This window comes from Ascaphus truei, chromosome 8 (assembly GCF_040206685.1).
Source record: "Ascaphus truei isolate aAscTru1 chromosome 8, aAscTru1.hap1, whole genome shotgun sequence".
Taxonomy (NCBI): domain Eukaryota; kingdom Metazoa; phylum Chordata; class Amphibia; order Anura; family Ascaphidae; genus Ascaphus; species Ascaphus truei.
In genome coordinates, this window is record NC_134490.1 from 5,540,752 (window position 1) to 5,565,895 (window position 25,144).

At 43.8% G+C, this 25,144-nt stretch overlaps 1 protein-coding gene across 4 annotated transcripts in view; it reads left to right on the forward strand.

Annotated features, from left to right (window-relative positions):
- LOC142501073 (peptidyl-prolyl cis-trans isomerase A-like) overlaps nucleotides 1-24,101 on the forward strand; it is a 67,764-nt gene extending 43,663 nt beyond the window's left edge. For all 4 annotated transcript variants that reach the window (XM_075610387.1, XM_075610391.1, XM_075610390.1 and 1 more), the window contains 4 exons: nucleotides 935-1,023; nucleotides 6,918-7,014; nucleotides 14,455-14,530; nucleotides 23,707-24,101. In XM_075610387.1, the coding sequence (XP_075466502.1) occupies nucleotides 935-1,023; nucleotides 6,918-7,014; nucleotides 14,455-14,530; nucleotides 23,707-23,842 (398 nt within the window). In that variant the 3' untranslated portion in view covers nucleotides 23,843-24,101. The remainder of the gene's footprint in view (nucleotides 1-934; nucleotides 1,024-6,917; nucleotides 7,015-14,454; nucleotides 14,531-23,706) is intronic.
- The last annotated feature ends 1,043 nt before the right edge of the window (nucleotides 24,102-25,144 follow it).

A 25,144-nucleotide genomic window follows, 5' to 3' on the forward strand; every position in this document is an offset into this window, starting at 1 on the left:
TATCCCTCCCCCCTGTGCAGTATGCGATTTATGACTTGAGGTGTTTAATGGTCCCTGAATGTTTGTGATGTAAGAGTGTGTGTGTGTAAATATAAATTTATAAAGCACTCACAGTGTATACAGCGCTTTACAAAAAGGTGTGTATGGAGTGGGAGTGCATAACAATGGTATGCGTAGGTGTAGAAATGTAAGATGCAGTTGCATTACTATAAGTGTGTGTAAATACTATGAGTTCCCTATTGGTATATAGGGAATAATTACATTGTGCATTTGAACGTGTTTGACAGCTGTGTGTGAGTTCATATAGCGCAGAATGTAGAATCCGCCCTGAGACATACTCAATCCTCACAATGAGCGGCCACATTACATTTTGTTTCAACATTGCCTTTATTCCCTGTAGAGTGTAAGCTCTGAGGAGCGAGGCCTCATCGCCTTCGGTGTCGGGTTGTGCTTTTCTCCTGATTTGGGAGGTCACCCTGTTTATGTAATATACATAACTCTGTATCCCCATTGTACTGCGCTGCAGCATATGTTGGTGCTTGATGAGCAATCTGATGATAAACGGTATTAATCAGAAGTGATAAATCGCCCAAAAACGACGAACGAGGTCATTCTAAAAACCAGTTTAGTAGACAGTGTCTTTAAGAGGAAAATGTGTAATCCTCCTGATTTAATCTTAACCGGGTTTGTTATTTAGCCCTGCCCATTAACCCCTGCATTGCCTACAGCCCAGCAATGTGGATGTAAATTTTTATTTATATAGTGCCCACAGTGTCGCAGCACTTTTTAAGAGCGCCAATACGGGGTAGTATAATACTATAAGTGCAGCAAATATAAAATCCCTGGCCCGGGGAGCTTACAATCTAAGTTAACATGCACTAGTTCATAGTTCAATTGGCCTTTTTTAACTTTCTGAACGCCCTCTTCTCTGCAGAGAATTTCCGCGCCCTGTGCACCGGCGAGAAGGGTTACGGTTACAAAGGGTCAACTGTTTACCGGATCATCTCTGGCTTCATGTGCGAGGTAAGTCTGATTGTTCTCTCTCCTATCGGTGACTTCCCTGTAAGGCAGGGCTGGCCAACTCCAGTCCTCAAGGGTCATCAACAGGTCAGGTTGTCAGGATATCCCAGCTTCAGCACAGGTAGCTCAGTCAAAGACCGAGCCGCTTATTGAGCCAACTGTGCTGAAGCAGGGATATCCTGAAAACCTGAGCTGTTGTATGGTTTTATCACAGATAGGTCTTAGTCTCGCTGTTATTACAACAAGCAGCAGCAGCAAAAACGGAACACTTTCCCCTTTTACTGTAAGTGCCACATCACATAGTAGGGTATGTTGCTAGTAACGTGTTTAAATGCTTTCTGAATTGCAGGTAACATTCTGCATACGCTTAGTATTGGATGCACGGTCCCGCTGCGACCCCATCCCCAGCAGAGAACGTGTAGCGCTGGGCGCTTAAATATACGATAGTCATTGGTTTTTATGCAAATATACAGGCGACCGCATTACCCGTGCAAAGTCTTATCTCTGTATTGATTTGGCCCAAAATATTTCACAATAGAAGTCTATATTAAAGGAGTATTTCCATTATTATGACATTAGGGATGGTTCGTCTTTCATGCAGCTTTGTAGAGAAGAAATTTGAAAATAAAATCCTTTCTGACTGTGGGAGAATAGCCATGAGTGCAGGCTATTAGGATGCTTTATTTGTGGGGCAAGCTTTAAGGTTAGTCAGTATTAAAATGAGAGGGTTAACACACTTAACAGGGGAAGAGATGACAGGGAGGCGTGGGTGAAATCAGGTCTGTATGTCTGAGTTCAGGCTTAGGGCAGATCCCCAGCAGCAGGAAGGAGTAGATAGAGGGTGTGAATAGAGGATTTGTGTGGGTGTTTTTTATTGGGGGGTAAAGAAGTTGTTGGGAGAGAGGTGTATAAATAATGGTGCAGTGGGGAGTGGGGAAGTTGGAGAGAACAGAGACGTTCACAAAAGGAGTGAGGAAACAGTAAACAGAAAAAGCAGTAGGGAGGGCATAGTGAGATGCAGGAGGAGAGACTTCCCAGATACTGAGGGATAGAAAGAGTACAAAGAATCACAGCTTTTGGAAAGTACATTTCTCACAGTTGCAAAGTTGTTGTTGTGCAGAGTCCCGATCTTCCTCCAATCTTCACCTCCAATTTCAACTCCAAAATTAACTTTGCCAGACACTTTAGATGTGACACTTAAGATGGGACACACAGCATAGACGGATGGTCTAAAGTACTCTAAAATACAGCCACTTGACTAACAATTAAGGGAGGGAAAAAAAACAAAAGAACAAGGCGCACAACGCACATAGTGTATTAAAGTATAAAATGTGACTTTATGGTTAAAAATAAATAGTTCTGCGTACATCAAATAGGAAATAAACAAGCAGTTGGTATATTGGTTTACCACACCAGGAGAAGACGCTGTGCGACACCCTCAGATGGATCGCAGCATGCACTGGGTCTGCAGTCGTCTCATCAGTCTCTTCCAGCGTCCTCTGTTAGGGGATGGTAGATGGATGGGTCCTTTGTAGAGAGAGCCCCACAGCATACAGCTCACAGGTAGGTAAAGAAGCCGTAGGATTCAGCATCCATGGAACACTGCAGCATTTGCCGCCACTCCTCGTTGGGCGCTCAGCGATGACGTCACTAGTCGCACCTCAGCTTCCGCAATGCTTCTCATGGAACGCACGGCGTGCGTGTCAGTCCAGAGTTGTAAGGCAGCGGGGAGAGATGTTTCGCCAGGCAAATGACTAATAAACAGTGTCCAAACAGTGTCCAGATTCACAAAACAGTGTCCAAACAGTGTCCAGATTCACAAAGGATGGGGGGAGAAGAGCATAGACACCTCTAATCCAATGCGTTTCGTAACACTAGGTTACTTCTTCAGGGAATGAAGAAGTAACCTAGTGTTACGAAACGCATTGGATTAGAGGTGTCTATGCTCTTCTCCCCCCATCCTTTGTGAATCTGGACACTGTTTGGACACTGTTTATTAGTCATTTGCCTGGCGAAACATCTCTCCCCGCTGCCTTACAACTCTGGACTGACACGCACGCCGTGCGTTCCATGAGAAGCATTGCGGAAGCTGAGGTGCGACTAATGACGTCACCGCTGAGCGCCCAACGAGGAGTGGCGGCAAATGCTGCAGTGTTCCATGGATGCTGAATCCTACGGCTTCTTTACCTACCTGTGAGCTGTATGCTGTGGGGCTCTCTCTACAAAGGACCCATCCATCTACCATCCCCTAACAGAGGACGCTGGAAGAGACTGATGAGACGACTGCAGACCCAGTGCATGCTGCGATCCATCTGAGGGTGTCGCACAGCGTCTTCTCCTGGTGTGGTAAACCAATATACCAACTGCTTGTTTATTTCCTATTTGATGTACGCAGAACTATTTATTTTTAACCATAAAGTCACATTTTATACTTTAATACACTATGTGCGTTGTGCGCCTTGTTCTTTTGTTTTTTGTCTAGTGTCTGGGGTGTCGAGCCACCCCCAAGAAAGGATGCAGACCCACGATTAGTGCAAGATCCACATCTAAGGTCCACAATATTGTTTGTTAATCACGGTGCACTGTTCACTTGATATTTGTTGTTCACCAGTAATTAGCTGCGCACTATCACCCCTTTTTTTTCCACAATTAAGGGAGGGGTTTGCCAACTCTCACAGACATACTGATTGTGACGATCGTGAGAGTTTGGCCCGGGATTACCCCCCCAATTGGCCCCCTCTAACCTCGCCAGGGAGACAAGGGGTTAACTGGGCCGAGGTCCAGAAAGGTGATTTAACCCTTGTTATAACATGAAAATGCTTATTCCCCTGTGTAAATGTATTGTTGCTGGATCAGTGTCTGCATAACACACCCACTGGGACTTAAGGGGTTAATCTTATATGCAGTGCTGAATAAACAGTACCTGAAAACTGGTAATTTGGGAACGGAATAAGCCAGCACCCTGAGTCTTGGGGTACAGCCTCAGGGTCACCCCCCCAAGTACACACATATTAAAAATATAACTTTGTCATAAGGGGGGCATATATTTCTGATAAAGTGCCTCTCTGGGGCAGTCTTAAAATGTACAGGCCGAATGCTAATTGCCTCTGCCTGCCCTTTGTAATGCATACCAGAACCAAATGCTGTGCATATGGGCGGGGGTCACTTGCCTAGGCAAGCTTCCTCTCTGGAAGTGCATATCAAAAGGGACCCAGAGGATTCAGGAGGTCTGGGCTTAGGTGTGACACATAGCACCAGTGGGCAAAAGGTAACTGCCCTAATTGTTTATGCGGGAGGCAGGAACCAAGAAACTGAGTGCTTGTCTTTCACACTTACAATGGAAGCCAAAAGCCCTGATCAAAGGGTAATTACCTAATTGCTATGCGAGACCCAAGAAGCAGCAAAAGGTAGCCTGCCCTGAGTAATCAAGGAAACCAGGTGACAAATGTCCTCACTGCTTCAAAGGGTTTATTGAGGTGGGGCTACCCCAAGCAGGAAATCCGAATGAGTGACCTTATTAAATATAAGAATATTATGAGATGTCCTTGGCTGAACATGCTAAGAGTTACATATGTGTATTCGTGGGATTTATCCCATCTTTTGAAGTCTATACACTGTATAACTAACAGCTACTCAGTGCCAAATAGTAATATCTCTATTAATTTTCATATTACACTGTAATGTTTGGTCTCTCTGAGAGCGCCAGGTGTGACGGAATGTATTAATATGTCTCACCTGCCTGTATGTTTTTACTGAACGGAAGTTAGGAAGTGATTTGCAGTAAATATGAAATTTTGGTTGAGTTCTGAGAAACTGCAACCCCCCTGTTATGATAATGAGCAGGGAAGGGAAGTGGATGTTTTTGTAAATGTGGTACTTCACACTTCAATGGAAGCCAAAAGAGCTTCAAAGACTTTTTACTAGCCGTCGCGGCACCTAGGGTTAAAGAGATGAGTTTGACATAGTATATAAGTCAAAGCCACCCTTTACCCATTGTCTTCATGCAAAGTCTTCATGCAAAGTCTCATGCAAATGATCTTCATGCCTGCATGTCATCAGGCCTGTTGTGCTATACCATCTTGATTGCTGAGAAGAAATGCCATGCAATGTCTTGGGCTGATTGCTGTATGAAACTGCCAGTCCAGATGAGATTGTTTTCATTATTTTCATCTTTTAAGTAAGTGTCTATATTTTGCTGTTATTTGTACATTTTTTGTGTGTTAGCTTTATCAAGGAATAAATTATATTTTATCATATCTAAGTCTCGTCCCAGTTCAAACCCAGGTATATATATATTTATATATATTTTTGGTGTAAATTACAGCCTGTCATAAGCTACCGTGACACTGATTCAATTTAAAGTTCTGTAGCAATCGATGGAAGAAATTCAGCTCAGAAACATACCAATTAATAAATTCAGTTAAGCAATTACTATACCAAGACAACTTTCCCTAGCCAATTCCAATCTGGCTTTCACCGCAAAGACTCCACGGTAACTACCCTCCTAAAAGTTTGCAATGAGATCCAGTGTGGCATGAAACTGGGACAACTCACTGGTGCAATATTCCTAGATTTTGCAAAGGCTTCTGATACTGTTGATCATGTTATCTTGCTAAACAAACTCCAGTGCTCTGGAATAGGGAAGCATGCTTTAAACTGGTTTAAGTCCTGCCTATCAGGTAGATCCATGTCTATCTCAGGCTCTAATTCCAACCTCTTGGATATCACCTGTGGTGTCCCACAAGGCTCTGCTCTGGGGCCCCTATTCTTCTCAGATCATCAATGATCTTCCTACAGCTTCAATACACACATATGCGGATGACACAATCTTATATGCACACAGCCCTAGCCTCTCCGAAATGGACAAGTACTTCAATCTGACTTTGAGACTTGAAAATTGGATTTCCCAAAACTGTTTTTGAAAACTGACAAGACTGTAACAATAGTATTTGGGACCATGGCTAAATGTTGAAAGCTTCCAATGAATGAACTCAAGGTCTGAACCAAAGCTAATACCACCCTAACTCCTGTTACTAGTTTTAAATACTTGGGCATATGGTTAGACTCCCATTTAACATTTGGGTTGCACATTGATACCCTGACATCCAAAACCTCTGCCAAACTAGGTGCACTTTATAGGAACAAAAACCTTCCTAAGTCTGCTGGTCAGAAAGTGCATCGCACAGCAGATGCTAATGCCAATGATAGACAATGGGACATAGTATACGGCTCGGAACCCCAAACCCACCCTAGCAAACTTGATACCCTCTACAAGTCAATATGCCGTTTTGTTCTCCAATGCAACTACAAACACACATCAGTGCAAAATACTCAAAGAACTAGATTGGCTATCACTTGAGTCTAGGCACAAAGTTCATCTTTCCTTTCTTGCCTTCAAATATTTTCTGGGAAAGCTACCCATCTATCTGAACAGGCTCCTCACCCCTACCACATGCAGCTCTTATCATCTGAGATCTGACTCCAAAAATGTGTTCATGGTCCCAAGACTCAACAAAGAAGCCGGACACTCCTTCACTTACTGTGCACCCCAAAACTGAAACAATCTACTGGAGACTCTCACAGCCGCCACCAGTCTAAGTTCTTTCAAAACTAAGGCTGTCTCACATTTTAATCTGGTCTGTAACTGTTACACCTATAATATATATTATATTTAACTGTTCATGCAATGTCTTGTATATAATGTATAACCCTGCTCACGTAATGTAACCATGTATTTCTAACCATGTATTTGTCATCATAACTCTGTGCCCAGGACATACTTGAAAACGAGAGGTAACTCTCAATGTATTACTTCCTGGTAAAACATTTTATAAATAAATAAAATAAATAATTGTAACCTTTTAACATTAGGGATCCTTTTTTGGTTGCATTTTTAGGGTGGCGATATCACAAATAACAACGGCACCGGCGGAAGATCCATATATGGCAACCGCTTTCCGGATGAGAATTTCACACTGAAGCACACGGAGGCAGGTACGCCCGTTTCATTGTCAGGCCGCCCCTACATGGTAGCTGCGGGATTCAAACACAGACTTCCTGTTTGGGAGCAAAATGAACCAATGTTAGCAACATGACGGCAGGGGGAATTGTGAGGGCTTTCCCAAAAAGGAAAACCACAAAGTATTTTCTTTCATTAAGTTACAGATATAAGTGGGAACAGGTTGCTAGGGAGTCACTGACAATTTAATAAGTGTAATGGAAGACCTACAATATCCTATTCTCTCTGTAGTCTAAGTGCAGATGATATTTGCATGTACACTGGCGACACACTTTATTCGAGCTCGGCTAGTCCCACGAATTCGGGTATACCCGGGTGTATTGAGGTTTGTAACTGTTTTCTGCCCGAGTGCATTGAGTTATTTTCCAGGCAGGGATTGAAGCATTTTATTCCCGCTGGCTGCAATACTGCACAGTATATATATATATATATACTGCATTATAATTCATGAATTTATGCCATCTGGTAGACACGCGAAGCATTGCAGCCTTTTAAATCCTAATCATTATCATTTAACAGATCAGCCGCCCATCAGCCAGGCATGAACCCAGGCTGGGAAGGCAAATGCAACGGGGCTTGTCAGAGGTGAGGAGCGGCGCATTCCAGGTATCTGCCAGGTACATACTGGGTATTTGCTCGAATAAAGTGTGTCGCAGCAGTAGGTTTGATTGGGTGAGCCTGTAGAGTGGGGGTGGCCAACTTCAGTCTTCAGGGGCCACCAACAGGTCAGGTTATAAGGATATCTTTGCTTCAGCACAGGTGGTTGAACCACCGGTGCTGAAGCAGGGATATCCTCAACCTGTAATATAGAGAAAAGTCCCTGCTCAGCTAGTCAAATGTATTACTTGCTGAAGGGGTGCAAACAGGGAATTGTATATCGTACAGAAGAGAAAGATTCCCTCCTTGCTGCATTCAGCCACTAATACATTAAAATATAACCTTTATTCATTTCAGAAAGGAAGCACCTATCATTTAAAACCTATAGAGCAGCGCCTGTAACTGAGGGTGCGGAGTGGGTAAAGGGGAAGCGCAGGAAAGCGCTGTGTAATGTATCAGTGGAGGCCGAGTGTAGTGTTGGACCGGGTCCTACATTTTTTTTTATAACCGAGTAACGGGTACCCGGAGGATTTGGCGCCTTGTACCCGGCCGGGTACCCGGCTGCCCGGTTTTTCACTTACCTGGGGGTGGAGGAAACTTACCTGGGGTGGAGGAAGCCCGCGGCGACATCTGAACAGGTCAGCAGAGGTGCGGGAGCAGTGGGGCGGCCTCAGCGGTCAGTGTGGAGCCCACGCGGGAGCTGCAGGACGCCATACTGCACGGTGAGCTGGGACAGCCGGCTGTCCAATAGGAAAGCTTCTTCTCCTGCTCCGGTCACATGGTGCCAGCTCACAGTGCAGTATGGCGTCCTGCAGCTCCCGCGCGGTCTCCACACTGACCGCTGAGGCTGCCCCACCGCCCCCGCTCCTCTGCTTACCTGTTCAGATGTCCGCGCGGGCCCCACACTGACCGCTGAGGCCGCCCCACCGCCCCCGCTCCTCTGCTTACTTGTTCAGATGTCCGCGCGGGCTTCCAGCAGGCAAGTAACAGATACTTTTCAACTACCCTGACATTACCAGGATAACCGGCGCCGGGTCCACTTTCCAGCTGCCGGGTCCAGGTAATTTCCGGGTAGCTGAAAAGCCGCCGGGTACCGGGTAGTACCCGGTATCCGGTACATCACTAGCTGAGTGCAACAAGCAGGGAATCTTTCTCTTCTGTTCTATATACTGTATCCTCAAAACCTGTCCTGTTGGTGGCAATGAGTACTGGAGTTGGCAGTCCCTGCAGTAAGAGTGCAACATGGGTATAGATTTGGGAGGACTGAGATTTCTCCCCTTTGAGTGATCGGCCAGCGTCACGCTCCATATTCCACAGGCAAAGTGGCCCTCCCATATAAAGGGCTTGGGGGAGTTTCCCCAGGAAAGTGACATGTTTGCTTTAAGAATAATCACATTTGTTGAAGGAAGCCAATTCTGTAGTTTAGGTAACAAAATGTTGTTAGAACGATTGTTTCTTTAACATGATCTTTATTACGTGACTATTTTCGACAGGATGATCCAGGCCTTTAACTGTATCCTGATATTTTATTAAGGCCTTGTCCAGGGTGAAAGGCTCGCTCACTTGCGCGCTCGTCAGCGAGAGGCAAAGAGAGCGGGTGTAGTGAGCGTGCACGTGCGAGTTCAGAGGAGCGCTGCTTGAGGAGACTAAACAATTTGTATTTGTCGTGCGATGGCCGGGTCACGTGAGCGGTTCGCCCAATGAGGGCAAACCAGCTCTGTGATGTCACGGCCACGCCCCCCTCGCGCGCGCTACAGCCCTTTTTCAAATGGCCAGAAATCGCTTCAGCTTGCTCAGCGCGTGACGTCATGGTGCTCGAGAGCGAGCGTACATTTATCCTGGCTGAGGCCTAACAAAGCGAAGACACAGACTTGTATAGGAACCTGTAGAACTCTTATTAAACATGGTGTATCCCCCACAGCTACTTCTCACGCTCTGTCACGTACGCCACACCTGTGAGCACGTGACCTGCACACGGAACAAGGGTTAATACACAGCTCGCAAGCTATCCCACTTTTCACCTCCGCAAATGTCCCTCAAATGGATAATATCCCCTAAATATGTTCCCTTATACCACCTGTCACAAACAGCACACAAGTGAGCACGTGACTTAGATATGCAACCAGGGTTAATACACACGGCTACTCTAGCCAACTCACCTTTCTCCTGCGCAAGGTACTTTCAATGAGTTAATATTACCCCTTACTCAATTGCAATGATATCTATACGCTGGCACTACCTAAGAATGAAGTAAATTAATATATCTGCCAGGTTCTCAGGTCCCTGTTTATTATAGTACAACTATGCACTGTGTCCGAAAATGTAAATATTCTCTCCAGTGCGTGCAACAGTTCATTCAGAGCACAAAGCATCACTTATTAAATGTTTTAATATATATAAAAATACAGTGCTTACATTACAGAAAAAGGATTACAAGAACATACAATTATAGTAAATGCAGAACTGTTTCTTAAAATAACAGGATAAAACAGAAAACCCTATACACTACGTTACCATACTGTATGTCAGGGTTTTCTCCCAGAGAGGTCACTGGTGCAGAAATGAAACTTTACGTGTTTGGTCCAAAACACACCTCTGTTGAAATCTGATTTTCATAATACCTTGCTATGTTTTATGTACTATTTTTCCCCATTGAAACAACATAAGACGAACCCTGTCGTAAATCAGCTGTGAGATTGACGGTTTTAGGACAGAGTAAAAAACTTCTACCAAACGACATTTAAGCTTGTTGCCTTCATGTATAAACACATTCATGACTTCCCTTCTCTAGTACCTAGACACACGTGAGTCACATCAGTAGATTCAGACGGTCATGATGGATGCAACGAGACCAAGTATGACCATCTTGCCCCTAAAATGGATATTAGTTCCTTATTACCTGCTAAACCTCACATATCTGGCCTCATTGCATGTGTCTCCGTGCCACGATTACATACATGTAACTCTTATTATGTACAGTAGATGACATCTCATTTTTAATAAACTCCTCCAGGGAATGCATACGCTGTGTGTCACCCCTCTCTGGAATGCACCTGTAATTGTTAACAAACGTATAGTTTTCTTTGTGGCTGACAGAATAGTCCCTGCTTATCATTTATGACCTTCTAAACAATACGTGTCCTTTTTAGTGCGTCATTTGGGATCGGTCCCACTAATTAAGTCCTCTTTGAAGAACAGCACAGACCCAGGAGAAGTATTGACCTGTCATAAACCCAATACATTGTATTTTTAAACCCAAACTAATGTATTAACCCCTGAAGCACCAGATTGATTAAAATACATAATACCTCATGATATTATTGTGACATGCTCCATCCCTAATCACAGAATATACAACACATGCTGCTTTTATAAGCAACAGAAAAACCTTCCAATGTTGCAGTGATCAGGGCAGTTTTAGAAACATCAAGGTGGTTGCTATCTTTAATAGGTTTTAACAGTGTTGATCAGAAAGATTCCCCCTCTATTGAGCACTCAGTCCTGAGGTGGTCTGAAAATGGACTGAAAATAAGCCCTGTAGATTATACTACACATTACTGGTAAGTTGCCCAGAATCACCGTGGAAATCAAAAATAATAACATTTTATTAATTCTACATAGAAGGCTAAAAACACATATACATTATTAAAAATCCCCATGCAAATGTGGCAAATGAGTAAAGGATCCCTTAATAGAGAAATATAGTAAATGTATATCTCAAAATACTCATATGACATCCAAATGTGTACTACTAATAATTGAATTGAATTCATACCCAGAGACAAAAGAGGAGGAAACTGGGACCAACGACTCCTACAACAGGAATGCCGTTGGATTTTCCAACTACATACACTGGCTCCAAATGGCCTAAATGAAGGGTTCATTTACTCCCCTTTCATTTAATCTGGCTATACTGTACAATACACAACATCTATTTTGGTAAATTCAGTCATTATTATTTTTATTTTTATTTATATTTTCACTTTTATTTTTATTTTTGGTTCTAATTTTGGGTTATAGGTTTGTCAGCACATTCATTCCTAAACCTGTATATTACACATATCACATTCTACATTAATATTTTTTATTAATTATGACCTGCATTGTCCGCTAGGGGCAGGACTATATATTTGAGTCACAGTCCTACATCCCTCACAGATTGATATCTGAATTATGTTATTATAGAACCACACTATATGGCACCAATCAGAGGCTTCCTTATTAAACACAGTTTTTATTATTGATTATTTATCTTTATTTATTTATTATTAATTATTATGATTTTTATTTTTATTTAATTAATTCAATATTTATTTACTTTTTATTATTTATAATTTATTATTATTTATTATTTTTTATTTTTATTTTCACTTACGTGTTGTGGATTTGCATGTAATTTTGTTATAGGTCAGTTTATACATCCATTCCTAAATCGGTATATTACACATATTATACACTAAATATAATTACTTTATTTTACTACGACCTGCATTGTCCGCTAGGGGCAGGACTTTATATTATAGTCACAATCCTACACCACTCACTGAGGATCATATAATTATAGATTTAGTTAATATTGGAACTTTGTGGAGGTTTTCCTAGTTTGACTATCCATGTATATTTATCACTAACTATATAGTTTTTACGTAATCACAGAGGTTTTTTGATAAGAACTCATCATTTATGATAATAGCACATGACCAATATGATCACCTACCTTTATTCAATTTATGGTTTTTAATATTATTATTATTATTTTTAATTCACTATTATCACCATGAATAGATTACAACAACATTTCCCTATATATTTTTTTAATTTATATGAATGTTAATGAACAAATCTGCTCCAACTGTGACCTGCTCTGAACTATAACTAGAATTCTGTGACTTGCTCTGAACTATAAGGGCAGTTATTATGAATTAAGGTATTATACTTCAACAATATAAATCATAGCCAAAGCAATCCATACACACACACAAACATGTTTATTTCATTTTATTGTCCTCTGAATAATGACATAGATATATTCCCACATCTTGGTTTGTACATTCACCTTCGGATACAGCTCCATTACCCCGATCTGCCCCACACAGTTCATCTGTATATATGCATGAGTGGCCAGTGTCTTGATTCCTACAAAGCAAAACAATAGTTATGGACGCAAGTTAGTATTCACGCCTCTAGGATACGCATGATACTACTGGGTAACACTCCACCTATCATAGGCAGTGAGTTGAACCAGACACTCCCTGTGAGTATAAAATGATCACCGACAGGAATACGTCCTTATCTCTCCTCCCCCTGATGAAGCGTGGTGAACACGTGAAACGTGCGTCGGGAACGTAGGGCGTCACTCTCGTGACGTCACTTCAAGTGGCGACATTCTATCGTTTGGTCTACGAGCAGGCTTGTATTTTGTGGCAGTATTTTTAATTGATCTGTAACGATATACACCCCTATCTGGGAGACAGTATATGATTATTTCACTTTGTTTACTTCTCAATGCTTAACGATTGTGGCATACCTTTGCTATAATGGATTTTATGGTTATATGGCAGCAAACGCTGCGGTTGTGCTAGGACAAAGACCTGTTTACTCTCTGCATTTATAAGATCCAATGTGATACTATTGTAGCAGGTTCACGGGCAAAAACAATTTTGGTTCTCTGCCATTCATAATAGCTTCCACAATTGTACTCAGTCTACAGCTGCATTTAGTTATTTCAGTGTTATACTGGATGGTTAATATCTTTGCACTAGCTACAAATGAATAGCCGTTTGTTTGGGAATACTACCCTTTAAGCTCGCTACTGAGTACCCTTATGCAGTGTTGGAAAACCATTGACTGAGAATCGTACTCATATGAATTTGTATTTTGCCATCTATGGTTTGTCTGACTTACCACCTATTTAAAAGCACGAATAGGCTCCAATTTTTATCTACAGATCTATTGCTACTGTACCACACTAGCCACATCAATTAGGATTTATATATACTATCTATAACCTAAACGCTCGTAGCCATACCTTATTAGTAGTACACATTTGGATGTCATATGAGTATTTTGAGATATACATTTACTATATTTCTCTATTAAGGGATCCTGTACTCATTTGCCACATTTGCATGGGGATTTTTAATAATGTATATGTGTTTTTAGCCTTCTATGTAGAATTAATAAAAATTTATTATTTTTGATTTCCGCTGTGATTCTGGGCAACTTACCAGTAATGTGTAGTATAATCTACAGGGCTTATTTTCAGTCCATTTTCAGACCACCTCAGGACTGAGTGCTCAATAGAGGGGGAATCTTTCTGATCACCTTTCTGATCAACACTGTTAAAATCATAACAATATCCTCCAGAGCACCTCTCACTCTACATCAACTTCGCAAAATTTGGTGATGCGGTCTCATACATCTATACACTATCTTTAATAGGTGCCAGAGAAAATATGTTTTCCATTTTGTGGAAAGGTCAATGTGATAAAACTTTTCACAATATAGCAGGGGCAGGATGTAAGAAAATAAATGTCTGAATATTGTTCTACTCCTTGAAGGCATCAGCTATGTTTGTGCATGTTTGGAGGTGGATCAATTTGTTAGTTACTAATCACGGGTTGTATATCTCTGGATTACACCACTGTATAACAAACCGCATTGTAACCAGTGACCCACATGTATAAGGGCAGGAGATTAAAAATGGTAACTGTCCTTGACTAGCTGCTGTACTACAAGTCTCCATGTGATATGTAGCAGATACAATGGATCATTAACTGGAAGCAATGTAACTAATTATCTTGATTGTCTTCTCCTAGGAATCCTCTCGATGGCCAATGAGGGACGAAACACAAACGGGTCTAAGTTCTTTATCTGTACTTCAAAAACTGAATGGTGAGTGTGTTCTCCCCTGTTGGTGCTGATACGGGGGGCTTAGGCATCACCTGATGTATTACACACTGTATAAAAATCCCTCTCTTCCGTGGTCCCTCTCTAATAGCGCGCCTGAGATCAGATGTATTGTAAGGAACCCCAACCCTCTCTAATAGCGCGCATGAGATCAGATGCATTCTAAAGAATCCCAACCCTCTCTAATAGCGAGTCTGAGATCAGATGTATTGTAAGGAACCCCAACCCTCTCTAATAGCGCGCCTGAGATCAGATGTATTGTAAGGAACCCCAACCCTCTCTAATAGCGCGTCTGAGATCAGATGCAGTGTAAGGAACCCCAACCCTCTCTAATAGCGTGTCTGAGATCAGATGCATTATAAAGAATCCCAACCCTCTCTAATAGCGCGCCTGAGATCAGATACATTGTAAGGAACCCTATACATATATTGTGAAATTCTGCGGAACCCCAACTCCCCTCTCTAATAGCACATCTCAGATCAGATGCATTGTAAGGTAGACAAATAGGAAAAAAACCTGGCGCTTACCTTAAGCTTAATATATGAGGTGTGCTTACAATGTGGCAGTAAGTTAAACCATGGCTCTATGACAGATGCTTTGAGCCAGCATGGAGTTCCCCTCTGCTGCAACCCCAGGGAAGGGTTAATCCGGAACCCTTTCAAAAATATAGAGACATACAAGCAATGGGGGAGCGTGGGATTAGAAAAACATTTAACAATTAAAAACAATAAAATACAATAAAATTATTGTGGTTATAACAATATTGCTGGGGGTTGGTGAAAATATTAAATACACTTACACGGCCATGTGCAAGTAAACACGATGGTGTGGTTTCTTTAAGCAATTCCAGTCACTCCCAACAACAGGTAATGGTGGTGTAGAGGGTTTGGAAATAAATATAAATATATCTGTACTCACACGGCCGTGTGTGAGTCTTTGCAGGAAATTGGTAACTTTGGGGTTAAATTAACCCATCTGCATCTCCCCCCAGTGTAGACTTTTCTTTGTTTGTAACCAACGTGAGATTCTAACTTCAGTATACATACATAATAGTTGGACCCCTGGCCTCCTCGTGCAGTCCAGGATACAGTTTCAGCAGCCGTTTTCGCCAATCACGCGTCCGTGATGCAGGAGGAAAAAAAAAAAAAAAAACTTTTTTCTCCTTGCTGGCAATGGCTGCCTGGTTGATCTGGCTACGGGAGCCACGTTGGGCCAAATTCAGCAGGAACTTTAGAGCTACGCGTTTCGCCGAGTCATCGGCTTCCTCAGGCTCATATTCTGACGTAGAGGGGGTCTCTGAGTTTTATAGACCTCCAGTGTAATCAAAGTCTAATTGGGGCGGGCTGTGTTTAATAAAGCCCTAATTACATATTTCATGTTCTGTCATAGCACTGTCTTGCTTTTTAAAATTGGTTTAAGTTAAAACGTTCTTGTATACATAAATTGATATCTCTGACCATCAGGGGTTAATAGATGGCTACAGTAAAATACATACTTGTCAATTATTTAATTGAGATAATTTTATCAGAGTATTGCCAAATCTATTTATAAACTTCATACACATTTAAACAATTTTATACAAATCCTACTAAAATTAAAATTCACATGTGTTTTGGTTTTGAGACCTCCAATGGGGTCCATCTAGTTATTTGTCAGAATTGGTTATCTGGTGATAATGGTTCAAAGTGTACTTGCTCCTTGAACTTCAACATTTAGATAAAAAATTATTACCATATAAATTTATAAACACATATAAATTAGTTAAAACATTTTGGCTATCAAAATGCCCAAATCCTTTAATATAAAAAGTAAATTACCCATCCCTGTCAGGGTTATGCATTAGTTAAAAACAATTATAAATGGATCATACGCAATATGTTCCATTATTAAAAATTAATCACTTTTATAATCGCACAAAATATTATTATCATTCTAAATCTAAAAAATATATAAAAAATATATGAACTAAAAAACTAAAAACAAGACTGACAACTAAAAACTAAAAACTAAAAACTAAAAGGGGGGACAGACGATGGACAATGAAAATCTAGGGAGCTGTAACATAATGGAACTATAAATGAATGGAACTGTAAACGAACTGTAAAAGAAGAAGGGGAGAGGGGAAATACAATCAAACCCACATCTAATCCAATTTTCTTATGGTTCTAGATAGGGGTAAAAGGTTCCTCCCTCATAACTCTATATAGTTTCATGAATGCCTCAGTAGCCCAATAAAATTTAATTTGATTTATTCAATTGAAAGCGGCGATATCGAGGTCGACGTTGAGGCCTGAGGGGGACATGGATTTCAAACGGTATATCCAAAACGTCTCCCTCTGCCGTAAACGTCTCAATCTATCACCCCCCCTCCAATTCTCAGGGACCACTTCTAATCCCCTATAAAGTAGTCCTGAGGGGTCCCCCCCATGTTTCTGGATAAAATGAAGGGGCACACTATGGGTGGTCATTCCCCTTCTTATATTGCCCAAGTGTTCCAGTATGCGGGTTCTAAGACTTCTTATGGTCCGGCCCACATACTGGAGTCCACATGGGCATTGGAGCATATATACCACGTATTTGGTTTTGCATGTGATGAATTGTTTGGTCTTAAACCCCTCGTTTGTAACATTTGAGCTGAATTCTATTTTATCAGTCATCGCATGCTTACAGGCCTTGCATTCAAAACATTTTAAAAAAACCATCGGTTTAGGTAACCAGTTATTGTCTTTAATCTCAGTTTCCTTCCTGTATACGCTGGGCACTAGTTTGTTTTTAATGTTCTCCGCCCTTCTAAAGATGACACGGGGTGTTTCTGGCAGATAGTCTTTTAATAATGTATCTTTGCACAGCACGTGCCAATGTTTCATTAAAATCTTTTTAATATTATGGGCCTCGTTGTTATATCTTGTTATAAATGGAACGATGTTATTGGTGGTATCTCTTTTTTGCTTGGGTGCCATCAGTTCTTCTTTATTTAGATTCAGAGCTCTCATATGTGCTTCTGCAATTAAATCCTGTTTATACTGCCTTTCTTCGAATCTGGTTTCCAGAACTCCTGCTTGTTCTCTATATATCTCAACCTCTGAGCAGTTCCGTCTGATTCGTCTGAATTGTCCAAACGGAATATTCTTTAGCCATTTTTGATGATGGCAACTGCTGTTTAGTAAGAAGTTATTAGCATCAACTTCCTTGAAATAGGTCTTGGTTTTGAGAATATTTCTCTCAATGTAGATGGTTAGGTCAAGGAAGTTGATGCTCTCTGTGCTCATCTCTGATGTGAAACTCAGATTAACCTCATTGTCATTGATATAGGTCAAGAAAAGTTTAAGAAAAAGTTTAAGAAAAGTTTAAGATTTTCCTCGCTCCCCTGCCAAATGATGAGCACATCATCGATGTATCTCCTCCAGAGGACCAGGATTGCTCCGTATGGGTTTTCCGACCAGATGTTGGTCTCTTCCCAATGTGCCATGAAGGTGTTGGCATAGCTTGGAGCAAACCTGGTCCCCATAGCGATCCCGCATTTTTGCAAGAACATGGACCCATCAAACCAAAATAGGTTGTGAGACAGAATAAACCTTATTCCGTCTAATAGAAAACATTTTTGTTCCTGTGGGACTGATGGGTCTTTCTCCAGCGCAAATGCCACCGCTGCACACCCATCCTCATGTCGTATTGATGTGTATAAAGACGTCACATCACAGGTCACTAATATGTAGTCTTCTTGCCACTTAATTTTTGATAGTATGTTTAGGACTTCCAAAGTGTCCTTTAGATAGGCTTTTGCGCTAGCCGCATACTTCTGTAAGTATATATCAACATACTCAGAGAAGTTCTGAGTCAGAGACCCGATACCCGATATAATGGTGGTCTTTGGCGGTTTTTATGGATCTTGGGTAAAAAGTAGAACACTGGTTTTACTGGTTCAGATTTGAAAAGATAGTTGTACTCCTTTTCACCCAAGATCCCTACGTCCCTTGCTTCACTCAAAATCCGTTTTAGTTTCTCCTGGTATACCTTTGAAGGATCTTGTGTCAACCTCTCATGGGTTGTCTCGTCACCTAAAATACGGAGACACTCAAAGAGGTAATAACTGGTGTCCATAATAACGACACCACCTCTTTTGTCTGCTGATTTGATTGTAATGCTAGTGTCTTCGCTGAGTGTTTTTAGGGCTTGCTTTTCCTCCTTTGTTAAATTTTCTCGATGCTTACCCTTTTTGGATGCAAGTTTTTCAAAATCGTCCATGACAAGTTTGTTAAACACCTCCAGATATTGTCCTTTGCAATGGGCTGGATAGAAGTTTGATTTATTTTTAAGGTTAGAGTGTATGAACACATCCTTGGGGGTAGCTGCAATTTCTGATTCCTTCGTTAATTGATCTTGGCTATACCCTGGGGTACTTTTATTTATAAAAAATCTTTTTATCGTTAATTGCCGTAAATATTTTTGTGCATCGATAAAAAGATCGAAGCCACTAGGCCCCCGCGTAGGCGCAAAATTAAGTCCCTTCGCGAGTACCTGTGTTTGCACTTTGTCTATTGTTTTTGAACTTAGATTAAAAACACCTTTTAGCGTGCTGCTTTCTTGCTCCCTACATTTTCTTCTTCCTCTCTTCCCTCTCTGTCTCTTTTCCTTCCTTTCCCTTCCGGTGTCTCTGATACCCCTGGGTCGTCCAGGCAAGAGAACCTGTTTTTTATCTCCACTGTTCCCTGTGATGCCTGTTCTAAAAAAGAAACCCCAGCTCTAGGGCCTTCTGTACGTTCCCAAATAGGGTTTCTGGGTTCCTCATATTTGGTTCTCATTTCCCTGTGATCTCTTTCTTCTCTCCTATTCTCATACCTTTCCCTCGACAGTGTCTCTCTGGAACGTCTTGGTGATCTTTCTCTTCTCGGTGAGCGTTCCCGCCTTACTGAACGGTCTCGCCTTGGGGAACGTTCCCATCTATAGCTGCGGTCATCCCTGGTATACCTATTATCTCTGTTATATGAATAATGGTCACCTCCTCCCCTGCTATAGTAATTGGGATATCTTCTTTCCGTCTCCCCTGTGTGATCTTTATCATACCTTGAGGGACCCCCTTTTTTGTAGGTGTTCGCGGGATATTTCTCCCTCCGTCCCATCAAAAATTAAGTGGCAAGAAGACTACATATTAGTGACCTGTGATGTGACGTCTTTATACACATCAATACGACATGAGGATGGGTGTGCAGCGGTGGCATTGTAAGGTACCCCAACCCTCTCTAATAGCGCGCCTGAGATCAGATCTATTGTAAGGAGCCCCAACCCTCTCTAATAGAGCGTCTGAGATCAGATCTATTGTAAGGAACCCCAACCCTCTCTAATAGGCGTCTGAGATCAGATACATTGTAAGGAACCCTATAATTATATTGTGAAATTCTGCGGAACCCCAACTCCCCTCTCTAATAGCACATCTCAGATCAGATGCATTGTAAGGTACCCCAACCCTCTCTAATAGCGCGCCTGAGATCAGATCTATTGTAAGGAGCCCCAACCCTCTCTAATAGAGCATCTGAGATCAGATCTATTGTAAGGAACCCCAACCCTCTCTAATAGCGCGCCTGACATCAGATGCATTGTAAGGAAACCCAACCCTCTCTAATAGCGCGCCTGAGATCAGATGCATTGTATGGAACCCCAACCCTCTCTAATAGCGCGCCTGAGATCAGATGCATTGTAAATTCTTCTGGATTTGGTGCTAGTTTCAAATGACCTGAATATTGCACAGAACCCTTTCGGGGTGTCTGGGGGAACCCAAGGATTTCTAGGAACCACGTTTGAAAATATTGCTCTAGAATTCAGGGGTGCGCAAACTTTTTTGCCTGCTTTTCCCCCCTGCTTGCTCTCTAACCCCCCTCCCACCCCCGCCCCCTGCTGGCATGCCCTCTCTCCCCCCATACCTTTTTCTCCGGTGCTACTGACGCCATGGCAACGCAACGTCATGTGTCTCCGCTGCATCATTTGCATCATAGCGCGTCTGAGATCAGATGCATTGTCATGGAACAGAAATACCTCTGTCTGCCTTTTCTGTTTCAGCCCCCCTTCCCTTGGCAGTTCCCCCTGCTAGCTGCACTAGGATGTCACTTTCCTTGCAGTTCTCTCTCAGTGCAGATGGAATGGATACATTATGTATCTCTTTTTCCTTCCAGTCTGTCATACCCCTGGTTGCTCTGGCAACTTCTCCAGTCCTCCTAGTTTTGGGCTTTCCCATTTCCCCCCCTGTCTTTTGCTGACAGTTAGTGCAGTCTCACTGAACCTTTAGTGTGACCCTTGCCCCTCACTTCCTTTTCCACCATTACCTCTGGATGAGTGAGCACTGCTGTATACTCCTGTATGGTAGGATTATCTTCTCACCTGCTCTTAACTACCAAGGCACCCACAGAGAGACACTATTCATACATCAACATCTCTTTACAAGTGACTGTATTTTATGCTACTTTCCCCAAATAAAGTAAAGAAAAGAAACAGAACTTGTTGTGCTTGGAAAAGAGGGCAGAGTTGACACTATCTGGGCTGAATCATCTTACACATGACCCCTGGCTTCCAGAATATGCATTGTAAGGAACCCCGACCCTCTCTAATAGCGCGTCTGAGATCAGATGCATTGTAAGGAACCCCGACCCTCTCTAATAGCGCGTCTGAGATCAGATGCATTGTAAGGAACCCCAACCCTCTCTAATAGCACGTCTGAGGTCAGATGCATTGTAAATTCTTCTGGATTTGGTGCAAGTTTCAAATGACCTGAATATTGCACAGAACCCTTTCGGGGTGTCTGGGGGAACCCAAGGATTCCTAGGAACCACGTTTGAAAATATTGCTCTAGATCAGGGGTGCGCAAACTTTTTTGCCTGCTTTTCCCCCCTGCTTGCTCTCTCTACCCCCCCTCAGCCCCCCCCCCCGCTGGCATGCCCTCTCTCCCCCTTTTTCTCCGGTGCTTCTGACGCTATGGCAACGCAACGTCATGTGTCTCCGCTGCATCATTTGATGCCGTGTTGCCATGGCAACGCTTCACCAGAAGGTGCCGGAGAGCAGGTTAGGGACTATACAGAGGCCTCGCGCACTCCCCCGGCATTTAATTTGAATGTTGCCAGGAAGAGCGCAAGGCCTCTGTGAACACTGCCCCTCCCCCCCCCCCAGAAAATCTCGCGCCCCCCAGTTTGCGGACTCCTGATCTAGACCTAGGAAACAGCCAAACTAAAACACTTCAGTTGTTTTGGGTTATATTGAGAAACTTCCTTTTTGAGAGGCCGGTAAGAAACATCAGTCACAGTGAATGCTTTTGGTTTCACCCCTGTGCTTCTCTTGTCTCTTCTCTCTTTATATAAGAACTAGCTATTGTGCCCGGCTTCGCCAGGGGAATTTAATATTGAATAAATGTCCCTGACCCCTCCCCCCTCAAACTGCCGGCACATCTCCCTGGGCCCCCCCCCCCTCCCCGTTGCTGGATGTAGTGCGGGTGAGATTTGTCTCTGTCTGTGTGTGTGTCTCCCCCTGCTGCCGGAACATGTCCCCGCCCCCCCCCCTGCTGGCGGCACATCTCCCCGCGCTGCTGTTGCATGTCCCCTTGCTGCCGCCCCGCCCTCCCCCATTGGTACATCTCCCCCTACTTCGGGCACATGTCCCCACCCCCCCGCTGGTTCATCTCCCCGTTACTAGCTGGCACATCTCCCCCCCCCTGCTGGTACATCTCCCCCCTGCTAGCTGGCACATCTCCCCCTCTCCCCCCCATCTCACATCACACACACACACACAGTGACACAGAGACCCATACACACAGCCCCGATCCAGGCAAGGACACGCCCCTCCCTTATTAGCCCCGCCCCCCGCTCCTGCTCTAACAGATTTGTTGGACAACCGAGGGAAACTTTAAATGTCCATAATTTAGGAGGTGAGTCACATTGGAAGCTCAAAATAGTTGCGTTGACCTACAAATTCGCAGCAGAATGTCCAGTGAAAGTTTTGTTGTGCTACGTGGTGCCGTTTCTGAGATTCTGATGCTTCGGACAAACAAACAGACGGAATCCAATTTAGAATTATAGTATAGACTAGCTGAGAGACCCGGCGTTGCCCGGGATTAAAATTTCTCTCTCCCCTCTTCTCTTTCTCCGCTCCCCCCGTCTCTTTCTCCGCTCCCCCCGTCTCTTTCTCCGCTCCCCCTGTCTCTTTCTCCGCCCCCTTCTCTCTCCGCTCCCCCCCACTGCACAGCTCCATCCCCCCCCCCTGCGCAGCTCCGGTTGTCACCCCCCCCTGCGCTGCACCGGTCGTCGTCAGGGAACTGGGAAGAACTCTCCCACAGACTCAATACAATTTAGGTTTTGTCTCTTCCTTAGGCCTGGGACATAGTAAGTTCAACCTCGCTGAGCAGATGCACTAACCCCCTGCATCTGTCATCAGCGCGGCTATAGTTTCCCCCTCCGCATGTTTGCTGATGCGTGCGGAGGCTCAGAAACTTTGCAGAGACAGGCAAGTTTCAAATTTGCCGCTCGGGGAAGCGAAGGAGCAGTCACGTAACCGCTCCCATCCAATGGGAGCGGGGGACTAGCCCCGCCTCCCGCTCCGCCTCCTGACACGCCTCCACTCCGCCTCCACCCCGCCCCCAGAGCGCGCTCACTGCCTCGCCTGCAAGGACAGAAAAAAGCACCATTTTCAGCAGACGAGGCAGAGCAGGAGCGCGGCTCAGGGCGGCTGAACCCTCTATGTCCCAGGCCTTAGGGCAGAAGTGGAGGGCACAAGGTCTGCACCAACGATTGGGCAACACACACACCAAGTCCCACATCCACTCCTGTCAATAAAGGAAGCTGCAGAAGGGAGGGGTAAATCTAAGATGGGCCTCCCACTACCTGCATCTACCAGGACTTACGTGTTATTGAGGGCAGATGAGTAGCCAGAACCAGCCACGTCTACATGTGAAACAAATATTATAGCACTGACGGGGCACACAAACTTGTACAGGCACTTTGTTGGGTTATTTATTCCCCGTCCCCAACTAAATATATCTAGAAAAACCATTTGAACTGCAACCAATAGGCTTTTCATCACTGTTCCGCCTGTTTTTAGTGTACGGAGATACTTCCAGCCCTGGACCACTTTTACCTCCCACCAGTGTTGTTGCTTCTAATATCTTTATCCCTCTCCTATTTCAGGCTGAACAATAAAAACGTGGTGTTTGGCTATGTTCTTGACGGCTTCAACGCGGTCATGCATATGGAGCGTTTCGGTTCTAAGAGTGGCAAATGCAGCAAAAGAATTGTCATCGCAGAGTGCGGACAGCTGGCCTGACTCCCTCCGGCTCTCCCACCATCCCTCACTGCATCCTAACCAGCTCGGAGCTGTGAATAATACATTTCTGTGAATGGCAGATTAATGCATGGCTAAGAAAATGGTATAGGAAGGAGGGCTTTGGGGTTTTTAGAGCACTGGGACTCCTTTTCTGAGAGGTACAGTCTTTATTGCACCTCAATGAAGAGGGATCTTCTGTGCTAGGGGGGAGAATGTTGAGATAACAGTACTGACTGAAAAATAAAAACTTCAATGCATGCTTGCTGTTAAATGCCCTGGTTTTTCTATAAATTACTCCAGCACAACAGAACTCGGCATTCTTGTCTTTGCACACAAAAAGAAATGTTTATGTAGCCCCCTTTCCCTATGAATATGGGAACCACGCCTGCTGATTACCGGTCTGGCTTACAGGAGGCCTAATCCTCCGCCACTGGGAACCTGGGGTGATCTCGTTCTTTCTGGACACAGACCTCCACCTGGGAGGGATCCCAGCGTAGCAGGATATCCCCTCACAGGACCAAAATACAGTAATAGTAACACACACTCACACAGCTATAATACAACGGTTTACTAGCACACTAATAACAATAATGATAATAGTACCCCCAACACAACGTCCCCCACAATGCAATGACCCCACACAATAGTCACCACCCCGGTATGGTTCACCCAAAGTACGGAGGGCGCCTCGGCACCTTACCACCCTGATGTCCACAGACAAGGCCCACCCAAAGAGTGTGTGGGGAGTAGCGCTAACCATGTGTATGGCCGTTGGTGCACGTGGTACCTTTCAAGGTCTCAGGCCAGACCAGGATAACTTGGAGATGGTGGATCCGCAGGACCGCAACGTGAGCCCACGACGCAGGGTCTGCAAAATCCTCTCCTCTGCGTCCGCCTTTTGAGGGAGCTCCAGCTGGAGTGCCTCCCTTAAAGTCTATGGAGTGGTTCGTGGTCTGATCTCAGACCACAGGACGCAAATCACAGTGTGGCCGTTCGGTCACCGCTACACTATTGCTGCAGCACGCTAAGGAGAACATCCCTATCTGAGGGCCTTCCCGGCAGCATCCACAAGCTGAAGGGCAGGGGCCTAGCTGGGGCCTTCGGGGAAGATCTGGTCTAGTCCGGGAGCCACTTGCACCCGGACACTACCGTCTCCTTCGCTGTCCCTCTCCTGACTGAGCGAGTGGTCATTAGCGCGCCAAACTAACTCCTTCCCTTGCGTGAATCCTTGAGCCCTATTGGCTCTCCTGCTCCACATGCACAGCTCCCCCCTGAGCACTATGGGACATGTAGTCCTGTGCG